Raw genomic sequence first — 13,303 nt, 5'->3', positions numbered from 1 at the left:
CAGTTGTGAGCTGCCATGTGGGTGCTGGGACTTGAACTCAGGTCCTCTGGAAGAGAAGATTTTAACCACTGGGCTATCTCTCCAGCCCGTGAAAGTCATGGGGTTTTATTTTTTCTGGGTAGGATTTCTAGTATAGTTATTTCCCACCTTTCCTTTTCATACTCACATTTTATCTTCTGAACTTTGCTTCATGGTTTCCTTATTTTTATATTGTGTGTGTGAGGGGTCACCTATGCCATTTATATTGTGTGTGTGTGAGGTCACCTATGCCATTTATATTGTGTGTGTGTGAGGTCACCTATGCCATTTATATTGTGTGTGTGTGAGGAAGTGGAAGTATACAAAAGGTGACAAAAACAATTCCTGAAGAGCAGTCTTCCGGGGACCAGAAATAATGCCTTCCACTTGTTTTGGTTATATTTTTCCTTCTAATTAGAAAAGTGTTTAAATGGAGCTTCTGGGTTTGGAGCTGCTTGATATTTCAGTATCAGTGCTAAACTGAGATGAGCTGAGGCTGGCCCAATGGCTCTTTCTGTTGGGCTTGCAGACAGCGAGTGACCGCTCACTCGCCCTCGCTTACTTACCAGGTGCACAGCAAGTGACCTCCCAACACGGCGGCCACTATGTGGTTGCAGCCAACAGTGCAGTATGGGGAAGGGTTACCTCTGCCTTTAGAGGGGTGCTAAGTGAGCAGAGGACACCATTCGGTGCACCCCAGAAAGCCTGTGGGGAGCCGACACTCAGGAAGATTAAGATCTCTTCCGTTGGCACCAGGAGGAAGAGGGCCAGGTAGAGGAAACATGGTATGGTCCCTTCAGGTAACTCCAAGTGACTCCCTGTGCTCGGGCAGGGATGCGGCCTATTGAGTACCTGAGTTTTAGCTTGAAGATGGGAGGGTGGTGTGGCAACTGATGCATCCGATCATTAATAAGGACCCCGAGAATCACAGCCCAGCTCCACGCTAAGAGTTGCTGGATCCCAACACCGAATTCTAAAGATACAATCTCTACAAGCAAGGGCCATTTTCCGTTGCTGGATTCAGCTAGGGTTTGCATGAACACAGAACCTAAGAAAGGTAGGCAAGGGCACCAGGATGGGCCCTAGTGACCTTTGAAATGGCTGTCAAGGTTCCCTGACAGGAAAGCAAGCCCAGTAGCTTAAACTGGTGCCATGCGCTGGGATCTGTGGCTGGGGAGCTGCCCTGGGCAGCAAATGGGTTAATGCTCAAATAACTTTTATATATGAATTAATGTGCAGAGCTAGGAGCCAATCTGTCCCATTAATTTTTCCATCCATTCCAGGAGCAGTTAGGTACACACAGGAAAGTTTATTTTGGTGCGTGGCATACTTCACTCCATTAAAAATAAATTAATCAGCAAATTCCTGCCTGGCTCGCCTCTGGTTTATGAAAACAGTGCCCAGATGTAATGAGTTACAAGGTGTTACTATCTCACACTCACAGAGGACGCTTCACTCCAGGGCCCCGCTCGCGACAAAAGCATCTTAAATAAACCAATGGAAGGCGGCTTGATTTGTAATGTTTTCACAGAAGTGGCGCAGAGCACACAGTATAGAGTTTCTGTATGTGACTCATTTATAGCAACTCAATGAAGGAAGCTGGATGGGGGAGGGAGGGGCACAACGGGACCTACCCCCTTCCCTCAATTTCAGAAAACCTTCCAAGAGATGACCCAAGCTCTCAGAGAGGAGAGAACAGGTCCCCTAAGTGCTCAGACCAGGTGCCCCTTCCAGTACATGCTCTAGAAGCTGGGGAGGGGGTGGAAACCGGGCTTCGGCTGGGGCTTGGGATGGTACCAACAGGCAAGGAAGAATGCTCTTGCTATCTCGTGTCAAAGGAGGCTGAGAGGGGAAAGTCAGAGCATTCCTTCCCAGTCCACTGTGGGTGACAAAGGGACTTTTGTCCTCAAGACCTCTTTCTAAATGACTTAGGATATGACGAGCCCCTTGGCCCACAAAGGCCTCCTGGGTCCCAGAGAATGCGCCTGGCAGACTATGTTTTGCCCACACAAGGACTCCTCTCTGTGAACTGGAGACAGGAGCGGGAGCAGAGAGCAGCCGGAGCTAATTCTCGAGCGTGGAGCATCCACCATCTGGCCTATGTTTCTTTGTTTTGTTTTTGAGACAGGGTTTCTCTGTGTAGCCCTGGCTGTCCTGGAACTCACCTTTGTAGACCAGACTGGCCTCAAACTCAGAGATTAGCCTGCCTCTGCTTCCCATTGCTGGGATTAAAGACATGTGCCACCACATCCGGCTTTCCTATGTTTCTAAAAGACCCTGGAACAAAGAAGAACCATGGCAGAAATAAGTTGTTTTTTTTAATGGCTACTTCAACCCCATGGCTCACAGCTGGGGGCCAGTATATGGTTACCCATCTTGACTTAGCACTAGAAACTGCTCCTAGACACAGGGGGACCTGGGTGGGTGGGCCCCATTTCTAACCAACTCATCCCTTCCTCAGCCTTCTGGAAAAGCTCTCAGTCACGTGTGTTGCTTAAGGGACTTGGGAAGTGTGCTTGGGGCTTCTCTTGAGGGAGGTAACATGTCAGAAGAGCGAGAGGATCCCCCCACCACACACACAAGCAGGACTCCCACTGGATCAGACTTCTAGGCTCAGAAGAAGAAACTCAACACAAATGAGCTGAGTATTCAACAGGTGCTGTTCAAAAGTCAGTTCAGGCCACCTTCTTCAGGGTCCTGGGACAAACAGGCACTTCTTCCATGGAGGTTCCTCCAAGCCACCCAGCTAACTGTCCAGAGGGGCCAGTGTCTCAAAGGCCCTCATCATTGTAAGTAGGAGTATGGGGCTTCAAGATGCTTTGTGGGTTCTTTTCCACCAGAGGGCGCCATTTCACTTCCCCTGTCAGAAGTAGATCCTCACCGTTCATGGAGTCCAGGTATTGCATCTGGAAGTAGAGAGCAGGGGACAGAGAAAAGGCATAAGTGGGGGTGGCAAAGACAGCTTCCCCAAGGGGAGGAAAGGGAAGAGGAAGGAGGAGAAGAGAAGGGGAGGGAGTGGTGGTAGCAATCTGACGGTCCAGCTCCCAGATTACAGCACTAGGATTTGGAGAAATAATGGCCTAGGGCAGTGGTTCTCAACATGTGGGTCATGTGACCCCTTCTCAAAGGGGTCACATATCAGATATCCTGCATATCAGGAATTTACATTACAATTCATAACAGTAGCAAAATTACAGTTACAAAGTAGCAACAACCCAGCTGCAACAAAGTAATTTTATGGTGAGGTCCCCACAATGTGAGGAGCCACACTAAAGGACCTCAGCATCAGGAAGGTTGACAGCCACTGACCTAGGGAATCACACTGTCGATGTTTTAGGAAATTGCTATCACGTATCCTTGCTCCACCCATCCCCTATGAGGGACACTGAACCTCTGCTACCCCTCATTACAAGTTCTTGCAGGCCAAGAAGGTAGAACAGATGATTTCCGGAAGTCATCCTGTCTACTCTCTGCCTGTCACTGGTGCTGTTGCACAAAGTGATCACTTTTGAAACTTCGTCCCCTTGTCCGAGAGCAGCCGGAAATGTGTATCTTACGAAGCACGGCGGGGGGGGGGGGGGACGACAGTGAAGTGCATGCAGAATACTGGCACACCAACACTTTTCCTAACGTCTTTGACACCTTCATCCTTTCGTGGTCCTGATGCTGCCCGGTGGGTCCAGTTTGTCCTGCCCCACATGGCAGACTCCCTTATGGGGAGAGCAAGGAAGACTGGGGCTTTATCTTAGGCCTTGGATCATCTCCTCTTCCAAGAGCACACTGCTCCTGTTTCATTTTGAGACTGCCTCTTGAACTTAGCCCCAGCCTCTGACCCGAGAGCCCAGCATTCCAGGTGTCTGCAGTTCAACTCCGCCATAGGCCACACCTCGCTCCAGCTCCTCCACCACTTTGCCTACATCCTGGGTTAACTTTAACTGCAGATGGGTTACCAAATAGTAACCAATTTATTGTGTGGGACCAGAGACGGCTCAAGGCCCAGCTTCCCGGGCTGCCCCGACACACCATGTCAGAACATGCCTTTTCCTGGCTTCCCCAGCACCCTCCTGAACCCAGCTCACACTACGGGCTGGCCAACTGCCTCCAGGGCTGCCTGTGTGCTTGTCTGGCTCCTGGCACTCTGCTCAGCCCAGACCTGACGGCAGGTGTGCTCAGGCGTGACAGAACTGAGCCCCCATCAGAAGCTCCTTGCTTTCTTAGGGCCCCACCACTGCCCACTTCTAAGGGGGCAAATGAGGGGCACTAGTTATGGCAATCCCTCCTTTTGGGGCCCCTGCAGAGAGTCTGGCTGTGCCTTGTCATGGCCTCCGGCACGAGCCCACCAGGACAGATGGGAAAGAATGGGTGGGTCTCTAAAAAAAGTGTTTACTTTGCCAATTTCAACTCCTAAGGGTGAGGCTCTCTAGCCACAGTGCCTTCGCCCCGGCTCTGGTGGATCTGAAGAACAGTCAAATGGCAGTGTTGGCCTCTGGGACTCCCTACGCTCTGGCTACCAACAGCCTCAGCAACCAGCTAGACCCATTAGCCTGTCTCCTCCAGAGCTGGGGTCTGGCCTTCCCTGTCCTGCTTGTTGGAGGCTAGCAAGGCCATGGAGGTAAACTCAAGGATTACTATGGCATGATGCCCTTTCAGCCCCAGGGGCCAAGTCCATGAAGCAAAGGTGTGACTCACAGACAGCTCAAGCTGGTGAGCTGTCTGCAGCAGCTGTGGCCTCTAGTGGTTAAATGATTCACCCAGCTTGGGTTCTGAGGCCAGTCGTGCAGGGTGAACCACTGGGAGACCCCAGAAAAGCCTCCATGGCCCGCCTCAGGATGAGTGAATCCATTCATGCAGAAGGCATGTGTTTCTAATCCATGCAGGATCTAGGGCGGGAGAGCAGGAGTTAATTCTGCCCTGTGCTCAAGCAGTCCTCACAAGGAGCTCCTCTTGGAAGCCTTAGGGTCAGGAATCCTGAAAAGCCAGAGGGGTAGGGACCTGGCATGGGGACCCTGATTGACAGTGCAGAATAGCCGGTGGGGAAAGCTGGAGAAGCATCTGTCGGGTGCTGCCTGGAGCCTGGTTCTGCCAGCAGTCAGGAGTACAGGAATGCACACAGGCACAGTGGGTGACATTATGCCTCATGCCACATTTCCAGGACTGAGAGAATAGTACTTAGCCTGGCACCTAGCACCAGCAGGTAATGAAACAGCAAATGAATACCACGGCTTTCTGAAAGCAGCAGGCTCTTCCTTTCTTCTCCGTCCCCACTTCTGGGATCCTCAGCCTGGTTCACAGCTGGATACTAAAGGTGCCCATTCTTTGTTCACAGTTGGACACAAAGTGTGCTTGGTCCTCACTGTTGTTGTTTTTTGTTTGTTTTGCTGTCTCGTGTACCCCCCCCCCCACACACACACAGGGTCTCACTATGTAGCCCTGGCTGTCCTGGAACCCTCTCTATGTCGACCAAGCTGGCCTCGAACGCACAGGAACCTGTCTGCTTCTGCCTCTGCTCCCCAAGTGCCACTATGCCTGGTCAAAGATGTTCATGTTTAAGCTATGCCTGGTGGCTCACAGATGAAGACAGGAGGATCAGGAATCCAAGGCCAGTCTGGGCTACATGAAACCTGAAAGGAAGAAGAAGGGAGGGAGGGAGGGAGGGAGGGAGGGAGGGAGGAAAGGAGGGAGGGAAGAAAGGAAGGAGGGAGGGAGGGAGGAAAGGAAGGAAGAATAAAGGAAGGAAGGAAGGAAGGAAAGAAGGAGGGAGGGAGGAAAGGAAGGAAGAATAAAGGAAGGAAGGAAGGAAAGAAGGAAGGAAGGAGGCTCGTTTTCATTAGTGCTTGCTCCTGATGTGGTTGGACCAGAACCCCTTAAACTACCTCCTGGTCAGTCGGCCTCTCATGACCTTCCAAGATGCTAGCACCATGCACTCAGGGGGACTCAACTGCCACCAGCTGTGAGCAGGGAGAGGCCGCTAACCTGTTTCCTCACGTACTCCACCAGCAATTCAAGCTGCCGAGGGTCTTCACATTTCTGGTTGAAGAAGGTTCTCCAGAGGGCAGCAGCTAGCCCACGATCATCCGAAAGGATCCCCTAGAACATAGAACGGGATATGTCTTGCAGAGCCGTGATACAAAAGCTGGGATATTTGAACAGGAGACCAACTTTTTTTTTGAAGTGTGGGCGGGGGTTTGCTGAGACAGGGTTTTACTGTGTAGCTCTGGCTGGCCTGAAACTCATTCTGTAGACCAGGCTAGAACTCACAAAGTTGTCTCTGCCTCCTGAGTGTTTCTTCTTTGTTTAGAAGTAAATTTTATTTTTATTTTATGTATATGAGGGTTTGGCTGCATGTGTATCACGTGAGTGCCTGCTACCCATGGAGGCCAGAAGAGGGTGTCAGATCCCCTGGAACTGGAATTGCAGTGAGCCATCATGTGGGTGCTAGGAATTAAACCCGGCTCCTCAGGAAGAATAGCCAGTGCTCTTCATCACCAAGTCATCTCTCCAGCCCCTCAATATTTTTTTATACAGGAGGAGGACTGGCTAAGGTAATGTAGAGCTGGCACTCACCTTCCAGGTATGGCCACACCCACTGTCCCTGGAGTAGGCAATGAGTGTCTGCAGGACCCAGCAAGGGTAGTGTGGTAGCCATACTTCTGCTGCTGTTCACAGGTTGCGGGCTGGCAGCATTGCAAGTCTGTGTTTGCCTGGGCATGGCATGGGGATGGGTGCGAACTGCTCATACTTGCTTGGTCCAAGGTCACACACCTGCAAGGTAGCTGGCTCTTTGGGAGAGGGAACTAGGTACCTTGCCTTTGCTGTCACCCATCTGGCAATGATAGGCCCAGACTCTGAGGAAAGGAACAGGCTGTTTAGTAGGTTTGCCATGGGCCACAAGAGTCGCATAGGGCAATGCTCAGAACCTGTCTGTGTGCCCGATATTGCCTCTACTGGCACTGGGAACTCTGTTTGGAAGCCCAGATATTATTATAGAGGCCAATTACAGCCATTTTCTAGCTCAGACCTCTAGGGCAGGGAGGATGAAGGGAACTGAAGGGAAAGGCCCTGGGAAGTGCTTCTGCCTTTGTGCCAAAGTAGGACATGGAACTGAAGCGTTGCCTTGGACTCAGAAGGCTGGACCTAGTCTGAGCTCTGTCTGCCACAGTCAGGGTCAATGGTTATGGCTAAATCCGAGTCTTAGGGCTTCTTGGATACTCAGAGGGATGGAAACAGCGTTCTAAAAGGGGTGGGGTGGTGCATGGCTATCGCCCCAGGACTTGCGTGGTAGACGTGAAAGAAAATACTCGCTCTACCTACAGCATCCTCGAATTACAAAGATGAGGTAATGTGGCCTGGGGGTGTGGCTCGGTGGTGGAATACTTGCTTAGTGTCTGCAAAGCCCTGGAGTCCTGGCACCACCACACAAAAAGGAAAGGCTTTTTAAAAAGAATTACACTTATTGATTCTGCATGCATGTGGGTATGGGTGTGCACACACCACAGAGAGTGTGCAGAGGGCAGAGGAAAGCTTGCAAGGTTTGGTTCTCTCCTTTCACCAGGTGGGCCCTGGGATCTGGCCTGGCCCAGAAGGCTTGGTGGTAACTCTCACCAGCATAGCCTTTTGATTTTTGTGACAGTCTCATGTACCCAAGGCTGCCCTCAAACTCTCTAGATAGCCAAGGGAGACCTTGGATTCCCGACCCTCTCTGCCTACACTTCCCAAGTACTAGAATTACAGGCACGTGCCATTGTGCCAGGCTACAAAGCCATTTTAAAAAGTGATATGTATTGGGTACAATCAACAAAAGCATGCTTTAGCTGGAAGCTAACAGAGTTGAGACGACAGTGGGATCTTGGAGCCAGACTACCTAAGTTCAATGCCAGCTCTGTCGCTTTATGGTAGTGTGGCCTTTGCAAAGCCGTTAGCCCCCCTGGAGCCTCAGTTTCTCACTCGTTAGCTGAGCCTGATTAATTCCTATCCCACAGAGTTGCATTAAAGAGACAATGTCCATGGGAGGCTCTCTGCCTAGAAAGGATTACAAAGACACAGGGACACTTTGTGCTCTAGCCTCATGGCCCTGTGGTATATAAGGTTGACTCCAGGTTCAACCTATGTGCAGGGAGTTAACAGACAGGTGGGAAGCATTCCACCCACTTGAGGTGCCTTCTGCTAAAGAACCCCCCAGGTCCAAGGCTGAAGACTGTCCTGGTGTGATGGTCGAGCTGGGGAAATCCGCTTCTCCTAGCAGATGGCAACGACGGCCAAGGACAAGCTCGGGCACATCATCCTCCCGCGAGCCATTTGCTAACACAACAGCCCGCCTGTGTGTGAAGTGCCCTGGGCACAGGCGGGACGCTGCTGGCAGAGACCCACTTATGTGATATGGGAAGGTGAGATGGAGTGTCAAATGGGCTTGGAGAATGAGCAGAGCCCAGAAAAATAGAAGCAGGGGAGTCACAGCTTGCTGCAATCAGGGATCCCGGAGCTGCAAATGCATACAGAGGGGTCCTGAGCAGTTAGAGGGCAGAGGGGGACTCAGGAGGCGTTGGCCCTTCTAGCCCTTCAAAGAAGCTGTTCCAGATTCCCAGGTCTCCTTGCCAGCCAGCGTCTAATGATTACCTGCACCAGAGAACACAGGTATTATTACCCCACTCAGATAAGTACTGAGATTCAGGGGTTAGCGAGGTAATTGGTGTTGAGAGAGGAACCGGCCTGCATTGCTGAGGTCAGGGGATGGTGCCTGCCTAGCCATCACCCAGCCCTGGCACAGATCCAGAGTGCTGAAAATGGCAGACTCCGACACCAGACCCAGCTGCTGCCTTCTTTCCATCAGACTGCTAGGAACTCATTGGAAACAAACGGGAGTCTATTCAAGTACGCAAATCTGAATGGCAAGAAGCAGAAGAGGAGAAAGGTACCAAGCATTAGGGTGCAGGGCCAATTTCCCACAGTCTAGTATGGGCCCACTGTTACCTCATGGCATAAAAGAAGGCATTCCTTAGGAAATTAGGGTGTCTGGTCTAGAGTAACAGAGGAAGGTGTGGTACTGCCCTCGAGTGGCGACTTCCACTATGTGCCTAGCACAATGCTAAGAGCACAGAGTCCTAGCGACTGGGCTCAGTTCTCAGGGGCTTGCAATCCAGAAGGGAGAAGGTAGCACAGAGCAAAATCTTGGGCAGTGAACAAATGCTAAATTCCTTGGTGAGACCATCGCTGCCTTTGCCTCCTCGTTCTTCAGTCTTTCCTTCTGAGTAAGTCTTTGGAGAGCTCCTCCCAGCCCATACTGTATTGTCCACTGCTAGTCTCCATCAGTGCCCTCTGTTAGTGAGCAAACATGCATCTGCTTAGTCAGTACTGACTTGTGTGCCGCCTGTCTCAGGAACTCCACCGGGCAAGAGACTGAACCATGCTTGATTCACCAACATTTTCCTCACCTACCACACGTGATAAAACATGCCAAAAACACTGTTAAAAGGATAGATACATGGTGAGATGAAGAGTAAAAGCAAGAGAGATCTAGAGAGCTTAGGAAAGAAGTGTGCAAAGAAGTGACCTATAAGAATAGGGAGGAACATCTGGGCAGTGGTGGCACACGCCTTTAATCCCAGCACCCAGGAGGTAGAGGCAGGTGGACTTCTTGAGTTCCAGGCCAGTGAGTTTCAGAACATCCAGGGTTACCAAATAAATTGTTTCAAAAAAAAAAAAAACTAAATTAAAACTAAAACAAAAAAAACCAACAAACAAAACAGAATAGGCAGGACCAACTTTAATCCCAGCACTTAAGAGATGGAGGCAGGAGGATCTCTGTGAATTGCAGAAATGGCTCAGTGCACTTGCAGATCTGACTTTGGTTCCCAGCACCTATATGGTGGTGACTCTAATTCCAGGGGATCTGATGCCCTCTTCTGGCCTCCACTGTATCTGGTATGCACACGGTGAATATATTACATTCAGGCAAATACACATACATACATAAGTTAGTCTTTCAAAAAATTATTTATTTATTTACTTATTTATTGTGTATATAGTGCTCTGCCTGCATGTATGTCTGCAGGCCGGAAGAGAGCACCAGATCTTTCTATACATGGTTGGGAATCACTATGTGTGTGCTGGGAATTGAACTCAGGACCTCTGAAAGAGAAGTCAGTGCTCTTAGCTGCTGAGCCATCTCTCCAGCCCCATTAAGTTAGCCTTTAAAGAGATGGGGAGTAGGAGGAAAGTTGCAGAACATTCTAACCAACAGAGAAAAGTGCATAAACACAGAGTGTCTTTCACAATAACAAGCTGACTGGCCCCTTCCCGGCTACTGACTTCAACATTCAATGGCCAGAAGGGCAGCGAGGCCAAAGACCCCCCTCGGAGGACAGGCAATGAGAGACAGCTAGAGAGGGCACGCAACAGCACAACAGCTCACACAAGGCCTGTGATATAGTGAAGCATCTGAGCTCAACAGAGCAGGAAGACAGGGAGGGAAGGATGAGCCAGCCACATGTGAAGGTTCCTCATTGTCTACCACGGTGGTTTCTGGCCTGCGGTTACGGAGCACCAATGGGACCACCACGATGAGGCGGTGACAAGTTTATTTAATGAAATCGAGAACAGTGGCAAGCAGCTCATCTTGGGCAGGTCCAGAACACTGTGACTATACAGTGTTCTGAAAAACGGCCGCACTGCGCGGCTTGCAGCTTCTCTGAAGTTCTTTGGGTTCCAACCCACAACGGCCGAGTCTAACACAAATTTTACCCCATTTTGTATGTGATTCACGTGCACTTCAAAATCTAAGAAAAGGTGTTCTGGCTGAACTTACTCATCTAAACCTTCTGGGAACTTTTGTTGTTGTTGTTTATTTTTTATTTAATTTTATATCATGCACCTTAGTGTTTTGTCTGTGTCAGGTTCCCTGGAACTGGAGTTGCAGACAGTTGTGAGCTGCCATGTGAGTGCTGGGAATTGAACCCAGGTCCTCTGGAAGAGCAGCCAGTGCTCTTAATTGCTGAGCCATCTCTCCAGCCCCTTGGGAACTTTTACATCTATGGCTGTCAACCCATACCAGTTAAGACAGAAACTTTGGGTAATGGATTCTTGCCACTAAATTTCTAGAAAGTATCCCAGGTAACTAGCATGTTTTCCAAGCTTTCCTGTTCATGCCACCTGGGTGCTTGCTGAAGAACCAGGTGGCTCCTACGGGAGCAAAGCCTTCCGAGGGTTTAGGGATCAGATTCAAAGTGTCTCCTGGGTGCAGAACATGAAGGCTCCAGCAGATGGTCCTAGACCCATGCACATACAGACAGCAACAAGTGAACTCAGGGGGGTGAAAGAAAAAGAAAAGAGAAGAGAAGAAAAAAGAAAAAAAAGGGCAGATGAAGTTGGAAGGGAAGGTGGTAGGGGAATTGTAGGAGAGGGAATGGGAGGTGGATTTAATCAAAACACATGATATGCGTGCATGAAATTCTCAAGCAATGAAGCAGGGGACTTAAAAATGGGCTGGAAACATAGCTCAGCTGGCAGAGTGCTTGCCTAGAATGCACAAAGCCCTGGGCTCAATCCCTAACATGAACGAACTGATGATAGAACATGCCAGCCGAGATTACAGGCATGTGCCACCATGCCCAGTTTCACTCAGTTCAGAGAATCAAACCCAGGGCTTTGTGAATTCTGGGCAAGGGATCTACCTGCAGAGCTACACCCCAGCCCTACTCTGTACATTTCTTCCCCTCCACACCGCATGCCAAGCACCGTGTTAGACATCAGAAACAATTGGGCATTGTCACTTCCCAGAAGAAACCCACACCCAGCCAGGTGACAGATGGTTAATGCTGGGAAGCGCTGTGAGCAGCCACAGGAGGTGGGATGAGCTCAGCCTGGGGAAGGTCAGGATCCTTTCCTAAGAGGCAGTGCTCTCACAAAGTCGGGAGTTAGCCACAAAATGAGTTTAAAAGCACAACATTTATAAAGACAAAGCTGAGGTATGATGAGTGCCGGGAGTGCGTATACAGGTGAGGTGTTTATCACACCTGAAATTTCCATAATAGAGCAGGAGGGCTGAGAAATGACACACAATATGGATGAACCTGGAGACACACTTCTAGGTGAAATAAGCCAGCCACAAAAGAGCAGACACTGTAAGATTCTACTCACACGAGTTCCTAGTCAATTCAGAGAAACAGAAAATAAAAAAAAGTGGTTGCCAGGGACTGGGAGGAGGAGGAAATGGAGAACTGGCATTCACTGGGCAGACTTTAAGTTTGAGATTGTGACTGTTCAACACGCATAGCTCTGTGCATAAAGCACTCTACAGAAAAGTGTGCAGGCGTAACCCGTTGGCATAGAGGCAAGGAATTGCTGTCTGTGCACAGGGGACACCTGGAAGGAGACTCGATGATCTATGACGACTTCTCCTTCGGGGCTGGAGAAGAACTAGGTCTTTATTTGTATTTCAAGCAGATATGTACAGTTTTGTGGACTTTAAAAATAAGTATATGAAGCTAGGTGTGATGGCCACGCCTTCAATCCCAGAACTTGGGAGGGAGAGGCAGAGGGAGAGGCTGGTGGATCTCTGAGTTTGAGGCCAGCTTTGTCTACAGAGGGAGTTTCCCGGGGCCGGCCAGGGCTACACAGAGAAACCCTGCCTTGAAAACACAAAAATGAGCATACTGGGGGCTGGAAAGATGGCTCAGCAGTCTAGAGCATTTGTTGCCCTTGCAGAGGAACTGGATTCAATTCCCAGCTTCCACAACCATCCTCGCAACCATTCTCACTCCAGTCCAGAGGATCCAGTGCCCCTTTAGGCCTGCACAGGCACCAGGCACTCACGGATCATATATACGCAGAGGCAAAAAGTTCATACACAAAAACAAGTATAAAGTGCTGCTTTAAAATGAAAAATACAACAGAATACATCTGTCCCACAGATCATGCTGTTGACATATGAGTGTCTTGCATTCTCTGGCAAGAGCTGAGACCATAGCAGTGTCTGATTCGCCTTTGGCCCCATCCAGCACTCAGCAGGCACTCAATGCTAACGTGTTAAAGGCTTGATCAAATTATACAATGTTCTCTTTCCCCAAGCACTCAAAGAAGGCGAAGAAATTAATAGTAAGCAAAAACGGCAAGCGGAGAATATGGTCCTCAAGGCTTCCTTCACACAATCCCCTCGAGGCTGGAGATGGCTCAGCGGCTACAAGCGCCTGCTGCTCTTACAGAGGTCACAAGTGGGGTTCTGAGCACACAAATCAGTGAATCACAACTGCCTGTAACTTCAGCTCCGGGGGATCCAGCACCCTCTTCTGGC

General features: G+C 49.9%; 1 protein-coding gene across 2 annotated transcripts in view; it reads right to left on the bottom strand.

The window, feature by feature from the left end:
- Nucleotides 1-1,571: 1,571 nt before the first annotated feature.
- LOC121460485 (ubiquinol-cytochrome-c reductase complex assembly factor 1) overlaps nt 1,572-13,303 on the bottom strand; it is an 87,633-nt gene continuing 75,901 nt past the window's right edge. For both annotated transcript variants that reach the window (XM_041670919.1, XM_041670920.1), the window contains 2 exons: nt 5,992-6,105; nt 1,572-2,924 (listed from right to left, as the gene is read on the bottom strand). In XM_041670919.1, the coding sequence (XP_041526853.1) occupies nt 2,790-2,924; nt 5,992-6,105 (249 nt within the window). In that variant the 3' untranslated portion in view covers nt 1,572-2,789. The remainder of the gene's footprint in view (nt 2,925-5,991; nt 6,106-13,303) is intronic.

The sequence above is a fragment of the Microtus oregoni genome, unplaced genomic scaffold, assembly GCF_018167655.1.
Source record: "Microtus oregoni isolate MIOR12 unplaced genomic scaffold, Mior012 000020F_ref0000438, whole genome shotgun sequence".
NCBI lineage: Eukaryota > Metazoa > Chordata > Mammalia > Rodentia > Cricetidae > Microtus > Microtus oregoni.
Note: the sequence above shows the minus strand (reverse complement) of the source record. Positions and strands in the feature narration are given on the sequence as shown.